The sequence below is a fragment of the Bombus affinis genome, chromosome 7 (assembly GCF_024516045.1).
Source record: "Bombus affinis isolate iyBomAffi1 chromosome 7, iyBomAffi1.2, whole genome shotgun sequence".
Lineage (NCBI taxonomy): Eukaryota > Metazoa > Arthropoda > Insecta > Hymenoptera > Apidae > Bombus > Bombus affinis.
The window spans coordinates 9,693,646-9,714,535 of NC_066350.1; the positions used below are offsets into that span (position 1 = coordinate 9,693,646).

General features: G+C 46.5%; 1 protein-coding gene across 15 annotated transcripts in view; it reads right to left on the reverse strand.

Moving 5' to 3' along the window:
- Positions 1-20,890, reverse strand: part of LOC126918311 (AF4/FMR2 family member lilli) — a 169,130-nt gene that overhangs the window by 68,103 nt on the left and 80,137 nt on the right. For all 15 annotated transcript variants that reach the window (XM_050726027.1, XM_050726032.1, XM_050726031.1 and 12 more), the window contains one exon: positions 2,473-3,015. In XM_050726027.1, coding sequence (XP_050581984.1) covers positions 2,473-3,015 — 543 coding nt within the window. The remainder of the gene's footprint in view (positions 1-2,472; positions 3,016-20,890) is intronic.

Consider the following 20,890-nt stretch of genomic DNA (forward strand, 5'->3'; position numbering starts at 1 on the left):
AAAAAAAAACGAAGAAAAATTCGTAAAATGATTGGATATCGTTTACCTTGGCAACTGTTACATTTTCACGCGCGATAGAAATGTCGTAGACCATACTTTGACGTGTGAAGCACCGATATATGTACACAATATTCTTTCGTACTAGAGCAAGGCTCTTACAATTGAATATAAGACGGAGGTGACTTTCTTGATGTAGCAGACGTGGAATATACTCATGCTCCACTCTCATGCAATTACGGAGGAAAGCTCGGTGTGAGTGTGGCTTTTTGAACGAAGAAAGCGGATTTCTTGCTCACACTTCTCCTTAGTAAACTGAGGGTAACCGATCTGCGATGGCCATTGGTTCTAGTCAAGGTTAAAGAGTGATGAGAGGGGAAGAAAACCTCCTACTAATGTTGCCAATGAGTGTCGTTGTTTAAGGGAAAATATCACGGATTTTCCGTTAGATAAATATTCGCTTATTCCATTAGGTCGCTACCTATTTTCTCCGTAACTTTTAAGAGCGAATAACAAATCTAAGGACCTTTCTAAAAGCCAGCCATAAACTGAAAACATTTCTAGGATTAGAAAATCCTTCAGGACAAACAGATTAATTGACAAATATGTGTTGAAACAATGAAGTTAGTAAGTGGATGTTTTACGATGGGTCCTCTTTGGTTCATTGAGGGTCGGAATGACGATAAGTGGATCGTTGGCTGTCAGACAATGAGGGATGGAGTGCAGATGTCTTACGCGACATAACAAATATCGTTAGCGAAATTTTACGAGTTACTAATAATAATTTACCGATGGTATTATCGACAAATTGTCCTGCGGAACAATACGATCGGCGCTAAAACAAGCGAGGTTTTAGCAGAAAATTTTACAAATCGCGAGGTGTCTGACACGAAACCTATGAAACTGTAACAAAGAAATTTTTAATCTGTAAGTTGTCGAGTTCATTGATACCAATGATGGACGACAAATTATTGCGAGACACTCGCTGATATACAGTACAAATTGATCTTCTCGCGATAAATGAGTTTACGGAAGCAAGTCATTCGTTGCATAAGAATCGAATATTAATAGTAGGTATACTTACGTAACAAAACTAAGAAATTGAGAATAATCGAAGTTGGTCGGCTTGACTTTTAAGAGGCTCGTACACGTCTTATAATACAAAACGTTAAATAAAGTAAATTTCTTGGTAATTTTCCAAGAAATGTAACTCGTGTCTTAATACTAATGACCGGTAGTTTATTTCTGTCTTCGCTTCCCACTTCTCTCGAATGTCACGTGTAATTCCAAGCTAATTTCGCGGATGAAAACGAGAACGACCGGATAAAAGGAAAGAATGGGGGAAAAACGAAGGACCAATAGGGGAATCAATTATCTCGACTATGGCAGAGCGAAGAGAAAACGCCGGTGCTTCTCCGGCTAACTCTAATTGTATAAGTAGAGCAGGGAAGAGAGGAGTGGTACTTCCGGCGTGCTCGAACAGAGAAAACGATAGAAACACGGTGCAGACCGGATCGGAGAAGACTCGATCGATAGTCAATCTGAATGAAATTTGCACCTCGAGGAGTCACGCGTAATAGGGCTCGACCAAACTCGCCCCCTTCTTCCCATTTCTCCGGGTTGTACCCTTCTCCCTATCGCGTGTATTCCTCCAGCGATATTTCTATTGAAAAGCAATTCGTTTCCCGTCAACGAACCTGTCGCCGCGAAGCTTTCATCGAATACCGAGATTGAGAACGTTTCGACAGCAAGACGGGTGGAAAGCAAGAATCGATAATAACCTCTTTATGATTGCTTCGCACCGATTAATGTCCGAAGAATGTTTGATCTCTTGCTCAAAGATCGATAATGGAAACAACTTTTTTGCATTATGATTCTACGCGAAGATTCTCGACTGGCTCTTCGAACACGTAAAATGATATGAACTGTCGTCAATGAATATGCAACTGGGACGTGAACTCAAAATTACAGTTACTGGAAGCACAGACTCGCAACAGAGGAGAGAAAAATCTTGTCGACTAAACGGCCTCTGCGCTATACTACCACAAATAAATCCTTGTTGTTATCCACGATCATAAACGTTTTAACGAGCAGCTCCAGTATTCGATGAATACTAATCGTGCAACAAGTGCAACCGCAACCACCCCGATTCAGTTACCTACCCGCCGATTCGCATTCCGGATTCGTTCAGTGATAAATAGAAAGGGAAGCACGAGATAAAATAGCTGATTAACGAGCGTTGATAAAGCGATTAGAGAAGAAAACGCCGAAGAAAACACACATAATGCAATACGTAGACGTATCCTTGTGCAACGACGACATTTTACTCGTGTAAACAAGAACGAGCAGAAGGACGAGAGCGTGGTACAGAGGAAAGAGAGAGGGAGAGAGAGAAAGTGAACGGGAAGCTATGGAAGCGGAGGAAGAAGCGGAGGAGGCGGCGATGGCCACGAAACAATGGAAATCGATACTCACGTTATCGAGAGGTAACCTGGACAGTCTGCTGCCGACAGAGTGAAGCCTGCTGCCGCTGGAATTCCCGATATTCGAATTGCCAAAGAGCGTACCGTTCCCGGGTGAATTCGTGGGCGGCCCTTTGGCGGGTAATAAACCGTGGCTCCGATGATCGTTGCTGTTACCCCCGTGCTTCACCGGCTGGCCGGGGTAACTACCCCGGCCTCCATACGGCGGCTTTCCATCGGCCGGTTTCACGAAACCGCCGCGTTGATGACTCGTCGACGAGGACGACGCCGAAGTCGACGAGGACGAACCACCAGCATCGGTCCTCGGTCCTCCGGGTTTCTTGAATTCCTGAGAGGAGGGCGAGCTCCTGGAATTTGCGCCAACCGAACTGGAACTCAGTCGAATGCACGCGGCCGAAGGCGGAGCAGGGCTCGGCGGTACACCCTCGATGCCGATCAGCCGTTTCGGCTCGTCCAGAAGATGCTTCACCAGAGAATAGTTGCCTAGTTTCGATTGAATTTGCTGCGTCGTACTGTCTCGGGCGTCTGGACTCACCTGAAATCACAAACATTCCAATTATTAGCATCGGACATTTTCTGGTAATAATTGTTCGAAAGGTTAAACGATCGTGGACGAAACGAGGCGCGTCGTTGAACAAAAAGAAAAATGTCACATATTATATATTAAATATAAATATACGAGGCGCTTAATACAATCTTATTATTATTATTATTATTATTATATGACTTCTATGCGAATACGCGAGGATTCCGAAAGTAGTTCATCGAGTATGAATCAGTTAGGAAGAAATGTCAATTGCCTGTTAATCCCTGGAAGGGGTTAAGAAGTTAAGTGCTACGAAACTAATTTACATTTGATTCCATGCAGAGTAAAACTCTACTTCGGACGAAAGGGATAAAAATAGTACATGATATCACCATAAAGTTTCTGTTTGTTTAAATGTTTTGTCTGTACATTAAATTACGAAAGTTGATCGACGATGCTACTACGTTCGATCATACGGGTCGTAATTATATTCTCTCGTCACGCAGTCGTTGTGAATAGGAAGGAAAAAGTATCGAGCTAGAAAGGACCAGATGATCGTACGACATCCACAAGATTAATCCGTTTGAACGATCCTCCGTGTCTCCCGGCAAAACTGTGCGAACCGCGTGTATACGGAAACTCGGCATGTATATACTATATACAAGCAATAATAATTAATGCGGCGTAACAGTGGCTGGCAAGTTTACGACGGTACCGGAGAGAGGAGAAATTCGTGTTCGACCGGTGCGCGCACCGGTTACATTGTACTGCATAGACGTATACAATATAACAGACAGGCAGCTTCTGTACGCGTTTATGATCCACCGCGTCTCTGCCTTTGTCTTTACGGACAATGAGATGAAATCGTGGTTTAATAAGGAGGCGGAGTGGGCCGAGGAAACCTAACGTGATTAATGAGCGCGCTATAAATCACGTACACTTGTTCACACCGGGACCCTTTTTCTGACCGAGCGCCGCGCGAGCATCGAGTGTGCTACCAGCCGGTTCTTTAACGAGCTTCCGATGCATCGTGCACCTCGCGGAGAGTGCAATTTTCGAAGAAAATCATTAATTCGAGCTAACGCGCGCCGCGAGTCTACCACTACTTCCTTCCCCCTTTCCACCAACCGGATTTTAACCGACAACGAATCTCGTACAGGCGACCAACGAGGAAGAATGGATCGATAAGAAGCGACCGATGAAGAGACGAGGTAACCAAGAAAATAATTGCGAACTGAGACAACTTACGAGAAGGAAGCGTCTACGACCTATTTATTTATTTATATTTTCAAAGTCTTTTAAAATCCACTTGGACGCGACGCGGTAGTCGAATTTGGTAAGCTTTAATTTCTATTCATTTACGGATCGAAATCTGTTACGTGCAAAAATATTACATAAACGATAGACTTCAATTACAGTGTATATTTGTGTAATTAGATCACGATCGAATATAATAGAAAGGAGACAACGACAAATTATATTTTCTGAGCTTTATAGGGTGACAATTTTAAAATTCAGTGCACCGTTAATTAATTATTAATTATTAATCAGAGATTAGACGTAGGTTTCTGTTATTTGAGTATATTTCAAAAACATCGTTATGTTTCTTCATACCACTGAACCTGACAAATCGCTTTCATTTCAAATTGTATAACATCGAAGTATTTCTTCTAACCTCCGAGTAGCATAACAATCAGAAAATCAACAAAAATGAAGTTATCACATATATACATAACATAAGTGTTGAAATCTCTACAATTCTTAAATACGAATACCAAGAAATTACTAGTTTTCTATATCTTGAATAGATAGGTCTGTTAAATGACAGGCTGGAATTTTTTTCAGATGATATTTCAAAAGGATCTCTGAGGTTAGGGTAGTCTTAATGTCTGGCTAATTACGCGTCAGAAAAGGGGTCCAAGCGCAGAGATGACATAAACGTAATACCACAAGAAACTGCGAGGTAAACTCGCCGAGGAATGAAAGAGAGGAACGCTTAGGTGACCAGGTCAGGGACTTCCCTTCCACCCAGACCTCGCTCAATCGCGCCACCTCTTTCCCTCGCTGGTCTCTTTGTCTTTCCTCTGCTCTCTCCCTATATCTTTCCCTCTCTCTCTCTCTCTCTCCCTTTTTCAATCCTCTGTCAGCTTGCTTGCTCAAGAACTCGTCTCTTTCCAAGGAGCTCTCTCTAATCGTGCTCGTTCTCGTGTTCATCGCGACGCGATCATCGTACACGCGAAGCGCCGTAAAACCATCGCCGAAAACGTCGTAAAACGGTGAAATATACGCGGTCGTAACGCGACCGGGCCCCGCGTCGTTAACAAGAAACGACGCGCCATGACGCAAATATTCCCGCAACCACTGCTTCTGGCTAACCAGCCCCTGCCTAACCAGACCCTACACGATCTACTTTGCCACTTTTACTTCAGTATTTTTCATATTCGATCGGACCGTGGGAGAGAGAAATCTATTAATCAGCAACGTGACTTGAAATCTGTTCTTTCGCGAACCGGTGATCAATCGAGAAGAAGCTTGGTAAAGTATCACGGGGTGAGATGGTGAACTTGAAATATGAAATCCTCTCGGCAATTTATGATTTCGGAAAATACCGATCTCTATATACAGCATGAGGCACTTAATATCCCAGTCTTGATTTATATTATTATTTCTAATGAAAAATGTTGCTAATCAAAGTCGAACGATTTCAAAGAAGACTTTGATGTTATTGCTTCGTTGTAGGCTAAATTACTGGGTTCTTTGTTAATTATGACAAAAAAATATTGACTAATTTCTATTAAAATATCATTAGTTTAGTTTTTTATCGCCATCGAGGTACCATTTAACGATAGAAAAAGAAAAAAAAAAGGACCGTTAGAAAATTAATATTCATACTTTTCTGACTATAATGTCAGCACACGATATCGACATTATAATATCGTCTTTTGCAAACCAACTTTTACGTTTTATACAAATATATTAATCAGAACACATAAGAATCGATACTTTTATCGTCCCTTGCTACTATGTACACGCAAACCTAATCTCGATGAGGCGCCAGTGCAATTGGCAAGAATATCCCAGGCAAGTTTCAAGATCTTGAAACGACTTGATTTCCAGGGAACAAGTTCTCGGATGGACGATGAGCTTTGAGGTGATTTAACGCGCAGGCGACGGCTTCCTTTTGCACGCATGGAACCGTTTAAATACCTTGCGACAGAGCAAGCAGAGGCACGATCTCGTATGAGAACAAATCCAACGAACACGTACGAGGACGCACACGGGCTCACGCACGCGTTCTCGGTTCGTGCAAATTCCTCCTGTGAATGGATAAAAGCGATTCACGGGACGAACTATACCGCTTTGATCCACTTACGGCCATGCCACCGTGTATATCCCTTGGCTGATCCATTTTCGAGATTTGTTCGGCGAGTGAACGAGCGTGAACTGCGAATAAGCAAGGACATCTGTCGTTGGGTATTCGAAAACTGTTCGCCATCTCCGAATTCAACGAAAATTCTCGCTTTACGGCAAATTCTTCTCGTTGGCTTTTAATTGACCGTAAATTAACAATTTCGCAACCAAACTAGTGAAGCAAGAATAACGTGTGGATCCGATACGTTTTTGAATAGCACATAGCCTATAGAGAAATAAAATATTCACGCGTCTTCAAACATCTCAGATCGAAATCATAATGTTCTAATTCATTAATTATTCATAGTTATCTAATATCGTAAACTTTTCCAAGTACGTTAAATAATAAATAATATGAAACATGTCGTGTATAATATCGTGTTCGATAACTAACCGGAATCCGAAAGGCTCGCGTTTACATAGTGAAATTTGACTTTACAAAACGAACGAGTAAAAAATAACTTCAACGATAAATCTCGATGATCAACAGTCTCTTTTGCCATATCACCTCTACTACGAAATAATATCTGTACTTTCAATAAATTGTACTTAAATTTTCACGGCGCATCGGTGACGATGCCGGCAATTCTTGCCACTAGGATAAGAGTTAACGTTACCTGAAACTCGTTATCGACGCGTAAAAAGTTATGTGTAGCGATGCAAGAAGATTAAGAAGAAAATATCCGATGAGTTTTAATCAAGGCCACGGCATAGATTTCTTCTGGGAGCGAAAGAGGATAAAAAATATGGTAGTTTTATCTCGTTCAAGAGAGAAAGGCGTAGTCGGTGAGGAGGAAAGACGAGGGCTGCCTGTGCAAGGGTGAAACTTTATTTAACGGCCGCCTTATGCGGCAGCAAAATAGGAGCAAAGCGAGTAACATTGAAAGAGGGAGAGAGAAAAGAGGAGAGAATGGAGCCTCGGCAGTTGGCAAGCGGCGTGCGACGAATAACGCGCTCCTACGTGTGTAAAGCATAGCCAAAGATCGCTTACCTCGCGTTCTGACGAGAAAATTTGCTTTCTTGCCTACGCTATGAAATTAGCAACCGGTCCCGTATACTATTAGCGTGGCTTTAGCTTTCCATCGATTATGTATGAGCGCGCTGCAAGATAATAGCTACGATAATCGAATCGTATTGTCATATTCGACTAATCTGCAAAACTATCGAGTACAACGGTATCTCTTACTTCGTTTTAAGGAACAACGTTGCGTTGAAATATTTCATCTATGATTTCTTTCCAATCAATTTACATCATCGAATGGAGATTTTTTAACGTTGCCACTTCAAAAAGGAATTCCAAGAATATCCGTCATTATCTTTTGTCCATCTATATTTTACGATAGCCTGACGTTTAAAGAAATTGCAATATCGGCAATATGCTGTCGCTCGAGGGTAGCTGCAATATCGAAACCGTGTTTATTAGCTAAGAGAAAGATAGACGCAGTTCAAAAGTGCAGGAATTTATTATTAGAGATACCAGTTGACAATGAAATTTAACACGTTTGAAAAACTTATTTGTTTGATTTATTTTCAGCTGGTTTTTGTTGCCTCGCTCAAACTACTGGCAAATGGAACTTTCTTCCAACGGCTTGCTATCTCTGTCCATATTTCAACGATATTGTCCTTACCTACTTGGAAAAGAAGAGGAAACGAGGAAGCAGGAAAAGATAGGAAAAATATTCGACTCCATCTTTTGTCGCGATATTTACACCACTGTCTTAAGATTCGGTAAGAAACGAAAGAATCTAGCGACGCGCCAAGAAAAGAAAGCACGCCACAACGTCGTCCAAGTACGATTTCTTGTCGGCTATGGTTCCGACCAGGCCAGCGAATCTACCGGAGAGTTATCAATCTTGCCGGTGGCTCGGCATGGCCGGAGTTCAACGCGACAGAAATTACCCCGGAGGCATCTATATTGCCTTCGCGACTGGCAACCGTATCGCGCGCCACGATGTCTCTATAAATTACGCGCGGGAACTCCGAACAGAGTCGACTTTCTCTCCACAAATTTTCATCGAACTTCGTCGAGCTTATTTACGAGAGATTGTAGAAGCACGACAGAGGCACGAAGACGATGAAACGTCGTTGCTGGACATTTGCAAATAGCTTTTCGACGTCGTGGTCTCTTCTTGAACCAACTACCTCTATTACAGCGACAAAGAATTCCGAGTGGCACAAAGGAACGACGGAATAGGTGTTCCTTCATCGAAGGCCGGAAAAACCGGGTCGTCCGAGTTAAGCTCCTTACGTCGGAGGAAATTCAGACGAAACTGTCCAATCCGCTTCGTCGTCGTTGCGCGATTGTCCATGAAGGAATTTAGAGTGTTGATACCGTAAAGTCGATTCTTAATTACTGCTTGTCGGTCTATTCACTGACGTATTTGTCTGTGCCAACAGAATCTACATCACGAACGTCTACTTTCTAAAGGGAACGAGAAACGAACGATGAAAACGTTAAGACGGTTGATGGTTTTGCACGTGATTTTCCACGTCGAAAATCAATTACACGGAACGTCCTGGTAATTATAGTGCGATAGAATCGGAGAAGAATTTGTTGGGATAACGCCCTGTTTTCCAGGAAACTGGTCGTGAATACTCAAATATGCGCGGCAATTAAATTTACAGTTTTGCATTCGACGCTACGAATAACATTTCACATAATTTCTGTTGTCACTAACACGAATTCTAAAAATTGAATAAGACCGATTACGTAACGAGAATAATTATCCGTAATGTTAACGTTGTTCGTAATTGACATAATTAAATGCGCGTTTGTAATTGACATAATTAATTAATCGAATAATATCCAAAACGAATTTCCCCGCAAACGAAACATCGCAGAAGAAAATTTACCCCATATTATCGAGTCATTTACCACACAGGAGCACCCGAATGATATTCGAAAGCAATTTTCTCGAGAACGAAATCTCGTGTAAGAGAATTTATTCCACGTTATCGAGCCGTTATCCTTCGTGCAAGCACCTTCTTCTTCCTACAACGCTATAATTTCTACCATAATTACGGAAAAACAGCCGGTGTACGTAGAAAGAAAAACAAGCTGTTGCTTGTAGCCCCGAAGAAGACCTTCAAGCAGTAACCGACGAAATGCCGCATCGGAAATAGCAGGCAGGGATACGAGAGGTCAAAGGGCGGATAGATAGTTGGCCGGAAAATCCAGACGACCGATGCGCGAGAAGAGGAGTTTCTTGCTCGGGAGGATTTTCGACCGGAGTCGTTTCGTTCTTTCGAGCTTTCCAGCTTCCCTTTGATATTATGCTTGCAACGGCTGCCTCGATACCGCTAGGGATGAAATATCGTCGGAGTTGCGATACCACGACGGATGAAGAGGGATTTTAAACGACCTGCTTCTGTATCCTTTACCTTCGTGCCAGCCACTGCGTACGCATACATGCAAGCGTAAGCGGACACGGCCGAGTCGACGAAGCCGGACGAGGGGAAGGAAGAAAAGCGTACGTAACGAGTAAAATGTCATCCTTTGCGGTGCTCGCTGAAACCGCAGGAGAAACGCGCGTCGAAGGACGTTTACGATGGAACAAACGCCACCGTTGCGGTCAAACGATGGAAATTTCTGTCTGGAATCGCAGCGGAGAAGCGAGAACCGGCTAATGGATCCGCCGATCGGTGGCCACGCCACGGGAAATAAATAGCGATGAGAATCGCGTGTCATTACCGGGCGGACAATGCTCGCGATGGGATCGACACAAGTAATAAAATGACGAGGGAAATGATATACGGTAAATCGAGTCGCGAGTCTCTTCATCGGGTTTATATTCGAAACGGGACGCTGGTTTCTGTTTTCAACCGGAGGATCGAATAAACTCCAATCGAAAACGGCAATCGAGTCGATTGCCGGTGAGTTTAAATAGAAACGTCGGATTAGTCGAGTACCGTTAAGTATCTCTAGAAGCGTCGTAACGCGAGAATAGTTTCGCGGTCGAAATGGAAGTTGGGTGAACGTAACCAGTGAAGTGGTAACGAAATTGCGAACCAAGCAAAATACCCCTTTAATATCGTACAATTTCTCTGTAGCTGACAGCTATATCGTGTAACCCTGAAGCGGCAGCATAATCAACAAACAAAATAACAGAAAGTACCTGGCTATCTAATTAATCTCTTCCATTTGTAATTAACCAACCGGAGAGCCGATATAAACTGGAAAAGTTACCAACTTCCAAGGGTTTGAAAGAGCCTGGGACGGCTCCCTGTCCCAAGCACACCGAGGGGCAAGGAAAAAACCGCAAAGATTTCAACGAGGCAGGTGGATGTCTCGTTTGAGGTTACGCGAGCCACGTACGCCCCTTCTTCCTGCCGGTGTGCTACTCGAGCACGGCCGCTTTCAACGAGCAACAAAGATACTCCCGGGGCTCGCATAGATGCAGTTTGCCGACGGTTCAAACCGACTACTGGCTCCGTTCGCCTCTCTCAGAAATTCTCTTTCCAGTCGGCTGCTTCCATCTGACAGCTGCTCTCCTCGGTCGAAAACTCCGTTCCACCGCGAAATAATACACACGCCATGATAGTAGTACGTAGATTGTAGGCGGCGGAATCTTCGTTTCGTCGGATCTAATCCGAAGCAAAGATTACGTCACTTTTCCCACATCGTCCGTGGTACCATTTCGTTTCAGCGTAACCGCGAAACGATTTTCGTGTATCGTACGTACGTTGCTCGTAGAATCATCATGGACTGATTTTCCTTTTATTTCCAAACACAGAATCTTTCTCGTTTCGCTCGTCTCGCGAATTTAAAACCACGGTATACGTATAGGTATCGTTACGATCGGCTCGAGCACAGAGGTTCGAACGCAAATCGTCTCATCCCGTTCCCACCAAACCACGTTTCGTTTCATCGTTGAAACACCCTTCTTTCGGATTTCCGCTCCGACGCTTCCGTGTCGTTCGATCTGCCCGTCTCCGCGTGAATCGTCGAGCTCGACGTCTCGAATAGAGGGATCTCGTCGAAGCTCGAACGTCGTATCTGTGTATTCAGCGCGCATTGACAATCACGCGCGGATAAATTTCAGTGCTCGATCATCGTCGCTAATATCGGGGGACGAGGGAACACAGAGCAACAGAATGAAAAGCCAATAGAGCGGATCGTTTCGAGAAAGTCGCATCGAAATTAGCTCGAAAGGAAGCGTCGAACGACTCGACCACCTCGTTCGGGAAACTTCGCGTTCTAATTACGACTAACAGTCGAGAACGTAAAAATTTCGTCTACAAACGTCCGCTATATAAATTTAAGTCAACGTACGATCGCGAAAGAGGAACCGTACGTCGTATCACGTTGCTAACGGTTGTTGTAGATAAACCAGTTGGATTTTTACGTCGTTGAACGCAGCCGATCGATCGCGATCATCTCTGAAACTCGCGGTAGAAGGACGAACCGAGTTATATACCGGTAATTAATCAGCGGCCCTTGAGAGTCCAAGGTCCCGAGGCGAAGCTCGCAAACCGTTCGATCCGGTGGCGGCGGCGCGCGTTCGTCGAAGCGAAGCGTTAATTAGCGTTTTATTAGCGGTAAGCTTCGGATCGAAGTCGCGAAGCAACGCTCGGCTTCGTATACACCGGGCGAGGAACACGAAGAAAGCACAGGTGTATGTGTGCGCCAGAACGTAGGTAAGAAGTGGCAGGAAAACACGACCGGTCGAGCTTCGATTCTCTCCCTTTTAACCCTTTGGAAGTCGGCTGCTTGTTTCGCGGTCGACGCCATTTCGCCTTGGTTTTTGCGGGATTAGACGGGGAAATTTATATGGCGGGGGATAGGCGTCGCGGGCGATATACTTTGGCGAAGAAATTTACTGCCTCGCCGGGCCCTCTCTTCTCCTTGTCGAGTCTCGTTCCCACCTTCCCTCGAAACGAGGATCGCGTTCCACACGCGACACGATCAGCCCAGCGACGAGAAGATCGAAGAGGCTCGCGACGACGATCGCTCGCCGGATTCGACTCGATATTCCGCGAGCTCGAATTTATCTGCAAGCTTATGACGCTCGGTCGGTCCCGTTGCTGCGCGATATTAAAAACGCCACGGTTTGTACGCGTTGTTTGCTCTTCTCTTTCGCGCATCCCGAAAGAACGAAAACGCGGTACAATCGAAAGAATGGGTGGAGAGAACGAGCGACGACTACGAGCCAACCAGGCAAGGGTGGAGAACGAGGGAAAGAAAAACGGCGGGAAGAAAAGAGAACAAGAGAGGCTATGGAAAAAAGGGTACACGAATAGAGCTTTTACGCGCGCCAAGGACGAAACACCGTCGTCCGCGCAATACGGCTCTCCTCGCCTCTTTTCCATTTTAAAATGCTACGTGCCTGGCATCGCTTCCTGCGGTTCCCGTCCGCTTCGCTCACCCCCTTGCCCAACCTTTACGGGTCACCCTTTTCTTCTATGCATGTGAAATTCGCATTAAGCGACCGACGACTGTGTCTCTCTAAGCTCGTCGAGGACCGACTCGCGAACATAAGCAACCACTATTCGTCCACCTTTTCTCTTTCCACTCGTTTTTCCTCTTCATTTCTCTCACTTCGATCAAGCTCCATCCATACATCCATCCTTCGGAGCTCGTCGAGTTAATCGCGCATCCACCACAAATATCTTTTTCTCTCGTAACGAGGTGCAAATTCAATTGCAAGTGGCGCGCGCTCTTCACCTCGGTTTCGCAATTCGCTGGCGGAAACGAAAACGGAAAACGCGTAGACGTATCGAAAGGTCCGTGCCAGGATTGCAAACTCCTGAAAATCGTACAAACACGACTGCACGTACACGTACGTTGGCGGAAAAATGTTTAAATCGACGACGATGCGAAATATCTAACGCGCGGTTTGAACGAGCGGAACGCGGCACTACCTTGTTCGAAAGCTTTTCGCATTCTTTTTATCCGTTCTCGGTTGTTGTAACATTGAAAAACGCTTAGAAAAATAACCGACAGATATTTAGACCTGGCTGGGATTTCATGGGAACGGGCCATGAAGGTATTACCTGTCACGCGTCCAGAAGTAATCAAATTCGACCGGTGGCGAGAGAGAAGGACGAAATGTAAAAACGCGATCGGAGGGGAGAAAGCGCGACGAACGCTTTGGGGCTATTTGCTGACGCCCGACACGCTATTCCCGATAGCGGAACGTCTGGCCAACATCGTCCAGACGTTTCCATTTGTTTCCCCGAAATGAAATGAACGCGTTCCGTTGAAATCCTGCTCACCGCCAACCATCGGCCACAGTGTTCTGCGGCGAATAAATTTCCACGCTTTAAAACCTTCGTTTCTCCCGATATCACTGCCGATGCGTCCAGTTTAAACGAACATGATTTTTTCCTCTGATGGAATTTTAGCTATGCTCGTATCGTTCCAGCTCTTTTCTCCCCTTGCTGAACAAATATTTCACCGTTGAACGAATAAATAGAGCCGTCGATAAACACAGATGCGCGTTACGATAGTAAGTTCGTTATCGAGTGGCGAGGACATTCCGCGCGCGATTTACGTCTGTTCCACGACGCCGACACCAGGAGGATCCAATAAGGACCCGTCTGAAATCCGGTGTTTGGACGGGATCACCTTGGGAGAGGATCTTCTCGCAATGACCCTCCGTCGTGATAGCACTTGGAGACATCTCGATACGCGGGACAAGCTTCTCAAACACTTCCATAGAGAGCGAGAGCTCGATGCACGTCATCAAACTGCATTACGTTCGTGTGGGGCTACTAGTACCACCTGTTACTATGCACACCTACGTACAAGCGACTCCTACGCTCACGCGAGAAGCGCCATCGAAAAAAGTCGATCGGGCTTCGATCTCAGGATCAATTTAATTCGTGTCGATAAACACCATGAACCGATGATAGATAAGTTACGTAATACGAGTGAATCTTTTAAACGAGACGAACTATATTTTTTCCTGTTCTTCCTTCTTTTTCCCCCCCAAAGTGTCGTCGACCAGAAGGAAAGACACGACGACGACGACGTACGTTTTGATTAACTTTTTCGCGCTCCCTCTCTAACTTTCGAAGGTCTGTCTCGCTATCCTCCCGGGGGAAACATCGGGACGACTAATTAAACGAACGAGGCAGGAAACGTGACGCGACGCTATTGTCGAGGATATCGGGTTTTTTCGTAGTCGGACTTGTTCGAAGTCCAATCGTAGAGGCACGAGCAGCACTGGTACAAGCCGGCCGATGAAAACTACGAAAAGATTATGAATAGGACATGGGCTCGGTGCTCGCGATCCCAACTACGAAACCGCCTATAGGCGGACAGATAAATCACTCGGTTGCGTCGAACGTAAAACATACGAGGGATCCTACAAGGTCGGTAATCATGGACCAAGAGAAACAAACGGGCCACTCATCATTATGCCACCGTACGGTTGCTGCTAAAGTGGTGCAAACTCTTGCCACCGGCAGCGTCCGTGACTTTAACTGCGGCCTTTCATCGAACCAGAGGCGCAAGGCGCTCGCGTGGTGCGATCGTAGCCGAGTAATCGCAAATCACGCACTCTTATCGCCGATCGGGACGATAACGACGAGTCTCGGGAATCCAACGAGCCAGGGAGAAGCAAACGATCGACCAACGGGCTTGAAATCAACGGGATCGTGTTCGATCGAATCGTGAAATTAATTAGCTTCTAGTTAAGTTCACCAACTTGTAACGCCGTTCTCGCTGATTCTTCGTTGATCCACGCTTCTCGGTTAACGCACAGACGAACGGAAAGTTCGAAACGAGCCGTTTCTTTCCTTCGGTTCGGTTCGCACGTTCGCGCTAGCATTAAAAGATTAAATATTTGCCAGCCGACATCTCGTTTTCATCGCAGCCGTAGCCGGCTTAATTCCCGAAAAAAAATTACGAACGACAGAACGCAACCGAGTAGCGGAGTTTACTAATCACGGTAATGCCAGGATGAAAAGTAAGCGTCTCCATCCATCGGCGACGCTTCGCTCATCCACGATTATTTTTCATCCCTCTTTCCTACGCCGGTCTCGTCAACGACACCAGTTCGCTCGCTCGCTCGCTCCTCCACCTACAGCAGCGACAGCTTCGTTGGTGCGCGCCTCCATCCGCCCCTCGCGTCGGTCCATGACCGGCCGACGTTCTCTCCTCTCTCACGACGTCCTTCGTCCTTTTTTTCCCCCATCCCTGTTAACTCGTTCCATCCTCTCCCGCTGCGAGCGTCGCCAGACCTCTTCGCCACTTCCAACCGTCCCCCCTTTTCCAACCGCGCACAGACACGATTCTTCGCTCTTTCCCTTCCTCTCCTCGCTTTTCTCCTCGTTTTTCATCCAGTCTATCGCTCTTCTTATCCTTCCTCTCTCCTTCACCATTCTCGTCTCTCCTGTTACGTCTCCTCCTTCGTCCCGACCCTCGCCGGAGTTCGTTTCTATTCTCCGTTAACCTCGCGCGCCGCCCTCCTTCGGTCCTCTCGAAATCTTTCTGCCCCGGTATCCTTGCGTAACCCCTAGACGCCAGACATCCATAACTAAACCCGAAGAGGACGAGGGACGGCGAAATTACGCCGGGACCGATCACGCGCACACTTCCCTTCGTATTTATAGCGGCGCAACGCTCTCTTCGGGTCTCGTGTACGACCGAAATAGAGTCATTCACATCCTTTGCATCGGCTTCCACCACGGCAACGTACAATGACATACTTTATAATTCGCCCCGATACCCGGCCAATAAAGCGAATCGACTCTCTGCGGCCCGCAAACAGCCGCGCTCGAACACACGCGTTCTCCTTCGTTCGCTCGACGCGCGACCACGTTTATTTTTACGCTCCAGCGACAACCATACGATACGATAGGATACGATACCTCGCGCGTCTCTCCCCTTTCGTCTCTGGATCGACATTTCGACGATTGCACGGACAATTTCCTGTCTATCTGTCGCTGATAAACGACCAGCCCGCTAGGATGATGGACGTACGAACGAATCTAGTTACCTAACATCGGGCCCCGATGGTAACCAAGGAAGCCCTGCCCTAACGAGAACGTTAAGTAACAGGAATCAGTCTCCGGAACTAATGGGCTAACGTGCACTTCCGCGACGCGCTACGCTCGCTTGCTAATTATTTGTAACGCGGTTTCATACGGCGTTCTGTTCTTTCTCCTCTATTCTTTTTTTTCTGCGTTTCTCTTTCGCGCCTCCTGTTTCCCCTTTCGACGGCAAGTCCCATTCGAGGTCCTGGCGTCTCCTTGCAGAGATGGCCGCGAAACATATTCTTTTCTTCTCGCGATGATCGCGTGTCAGTAGGTCGATCGATACTGTAGGACGCGAGCAAACTTGACACACTTAGCCATTTCGTCGGTCACGTGGACGAACCAACAATCGAAATCATTATGTATCGCGTTTGATGGATACCAAACACGGAATACACCCTGTTGTGGAACGCAGTCATCGGAATTGACCAACGGCAGTGATCGATTTGGTACTCGGTATTGACTGATGGCGGCGGCGCCGGCGCCAGCTCGGTGAAATTACAATTTCGATCGAGGCAGTTTATATATGTAGAGGGCCATAACAGAGAGGGAGAGAAAGAGAGAGAGAGAGAGAGAGAGAGAGAGAGAGAGAGAGAGAGAGAAAGAGAGATTCTGCCATCGTGTTTGAATTTGAACATACATCGCGTTTGCCTTTGCAAGTGAGTCACGGCGTCGCCGTAGGTCGCGGTCTCTTGCTTCGTTAACGGACCTCTCGTGGCTTTTGTGTCGGGCATCGGTTGTTAAAGCAACATTGACAGCAGCTTCTTCAACCCCTCCCGTTTACCTGCTCTTCGTGTAACTGTCTGAAATCGTCGTACATTCACGCGAACGGTCTATCGCGAGAGTCGCTTTCTCGTTCGATCTTTGTCCCACCGCGCGCGCGGTGCGAGTGCATTGACTCGCGATGTCTTGCACGCCTTTACCAACGAGTAAGCGAGCTGCACCGATTCTAGCGACTAGTAGCTAACCTTCCTCGACCACCAACACCGAGGCAATGGTATTGGACGGCGAGATTGGCGTGGAATCGATTGGCTCTCGGACAGAGGGAACATCGTTGAAACGTCGGGAAGCTAAAACCACGAAGGAGACGATGGTGCCGAGTTTGTCGATGTTGAAACAGTGGATACGCGATCGAATCAACGACAAACAGCCATTACGAAAAATCGTCGTTATGCTCGTGCATCTTCTAATCTTTTCTTATCAGTTGTCACGCTTACACGTTTACAAGCTTGTGCGCCTCGCCTTGATCTTTGTACCCGCCTCACTCTCTTACTTTATACATTGTTTTTCTACCTCGTATATGTGTAATACTTCGCATCTCTGTGAATCTTTTTACACCAACGAGTCTCTCTGGCGATAGATTAATCGGCGTAATACGATAAAACGAGGGGAAATAATCGAGAGGATAGAAAAAGAAGGGACGGAAAAGAAGAACGCGTGGTACGAAGCGCGAGAAGAAACAGGGTAGTTAAACGAAAGGGGCGCGTGTATCCGGGAAATTACCGAAATTCACGGTGGACATTAGGGAGGTTAAGCGGGTACTACGACTAAATTCGAACGGTGGTCTCGTGCCAAGGGTGCAATTAATTAACCCCCTAGCATTCTAGCCCTCGACCTCCCATCGGGTTCCCATCGAACGGGACGCGCATACCGAGGAAAGGGGTTCGAGCAACGGCCACCACCGATGTACCAAACTATTTGGGTCGAAGACGAGGCGAATGCAGCGTGAATCGATCCACCGATCCGGAAGAACAAACCGATGAATAGAGAGGAAACGAAAAAGAGGACGAAAGAAGGAGAGAAAGGACGAGCTATTACTAAGCGCAGCCTCTGTAACCATCCTCTGTAACTTGGCGGATAGAGAAAAGAAGGGGTGAAAAAAAGGAACGAGAGAACGAAGAAACTAAGATATCGTTGGATTACCAAGCTTTATAACGAACCGGAGGAAAAAGAAACGAGATTGCACGCCGATGAACCGCCGCAGGAAATAAAGAGATGGAAAAGCGCGGAAAGAGTTTTCCCCCTCGGGAACGGGGAATTATTTGTATACGGTGTGCAAGCATGCATTAGGACAATGGTATTGCCGTTGCAATTATAGTCCCGGCGGTATCTTTTTTTTCTATCTTTTTATTTTTTTTCTTTTTTTTTTTAGTCTCGTCGAGAGAAGAGAAACGGGATGTGTATACCACGAGCCAAATAATTTCGCCGCGAAATTAACGTATTTAGGACGAACTCCCCTTTAATATGCGGCCACGAGGGCTGTACATAAAACGGAGTACGGCCGGCGTAATGCGATTATTATCGTTGCCTCCCACAAGGAAGAAAAATAGCTGGACACCGACCAAGGGAGAAATCTCGCGCGTCGCGTATAGAGGGAAGAAGGGAAAGGAACGAGGAAATTATAAAAAGATCGATCGGCGAGAGCCGATGGCGAAAATCTATTCGCTCGCTGTAATCTCGCGGTCTTCCGCGTAATTTCTTTCCCCGCCGCCGAAATTAATGCCTCGAATAGCCTGCCGTTTAACGCTCGAATTACGAACAACGTTCGTTCGTCCCTTTCTGATGTTCCACCATTGGTTGTCGCGTATTCCCTCCGCGGTCGCGAGCGATAGCCAACGAGCCGGAGAGGTCGCGCAAAAATGGACCGTGCGCCGCCATAATGCTCGTGATTATTACTTGCCAATAAAGATAAAAGAGCGAGGAAGAGAGAAATAGGAAGGAAAAGAGAGGTAAAAGCCGAGAAGAATGGCTGCACCGATCGCAGAAGGTGGTTACCACCGCGCGGCAGCTCTACCACTCTTCTTTCTCTGCATTATCCGGTATCGTAGGTAATTTTCCAGCAACGTGTACCACCGAACGTGGGTTACCAGCCCATTGTTTATATCCTCGGCTAGTTCTCGACTTCGCTCCTCTCTTTCTAGCTCGCCCTCTCTGCCACCCTTTGCCTCCTTCGTTCCGCCGTTTCTTCCTTCTGGCCCACCCCCGCCACCCGTCCTTCTCATCGGCTTCTCCGCCTGCTCCTCCACCTCCTCTACTTCCACCTCTGCGTCCCTCTTGCCTCTCCATCCCCTCTGTCTCTTTCCTTTCTCCCTTAGTAGCTACAACTCTCGTCAAGCCACCGCATTATCCCACCCTCTCACACACCGGTATTGATTCCGTCATACCACCCCTGCCGTGAAAGCCAGAGTTGCTCTCTTTGTGTGTGGCCGTGTGTGACCCGTAGTGTACCGTTGTGTTCGTGTGTATTTTAGCCAGCGTCGCTCCACCCTCGCAAACGGCCCACCACCCCCGCCGTCCCGCTACGGTCGAAACGAACCGGAGAACCCGTCGGAGGCGGTTTCATAAATTACGCTAAATACCAGCGGGTTACGCGACGATACCCGCGTGTGACCGCGCGCGTGTATCGCGGTCACGCACGCAGCCCTTGTTACCACCCTCCTCCCCCCAACAAAGTAGTTTTCCAGCCGATAACTGTGGAACAGGCCGCAACTAGTCGAATACTCTAAGCGATCGAGTAATTAACGACGCCGATGGCGCCCTCGTGGGCGCCAACGTATCCTAAGGAAAAAATGCACGCGGGTTCCGCCTGACGTACTCTACGCGGTAACTTCCAGCGACCAGTTAACCAGAGCTTCCTGTTGAATTATCGCGAACAGCGTGAAATAAATTTTAATTTCGAGCGTCTGCCGGGAAGTTGCGTGCGGGCCGATCGACAGCCAGATAACGTTGTTACGTGTATATAGCTATCCATCTTAGGCTATTACAGTAACCAGCGGAAAATCGAACGTGTGCCAATCGTCACATCGAAACACTTTATTGCCTTATCGTTCTTTCATCCAGGATATCTTTGAATTACGCTGATAGATGAACGTAAATTCTCTGGTGTAGCGCACGCTTCGTGACAACATAGTAAATTGAGTAAACTACGTTAGAAGTTGTAGCCTCTGTAGTATTGGCAACGTTCGAACAGATAATTGTAAACGGCGCTCGAAAATAAGAGTTTCGTAATAGTTCAACGGACTAGAAAATTCGTTCAAACAGCTGCTCGGTTTATAAACTAAATTATGCAAGCAAGGTTCGCAGATGAGAAAGGATAAGGCGTAAGAGTCTAGAAAGAGCGAGCGAAACTAGACACCGCGCCGCCCATTCGGAAGCAACGATCGCCACGGCTTAATTGCTCGTAGAGACGCTTAATTAGTAATTTAATTAGCGATACGGCGCCACAGATAGCGTCACGATAACTCGCGTACTGCGAATACCTTGCAGCTGCGTTGATAGGAACGTGACAAAGCTATCGATTATGGATTACAGGATATGGCTGTCGACAAATGGTGCAGCCACACGAAAACAAATTTACGATCGACGAGGATCGGTGGAAGATCGCGAAACGAACGAGTCGACGACGGGCAATCCTTGCGAAATCAGAAAAGACGAGAGAACGAAACGAGGAATGTTGGCCGGTCTTCGACTTGCTTCGCCCCCTTAAAATTCA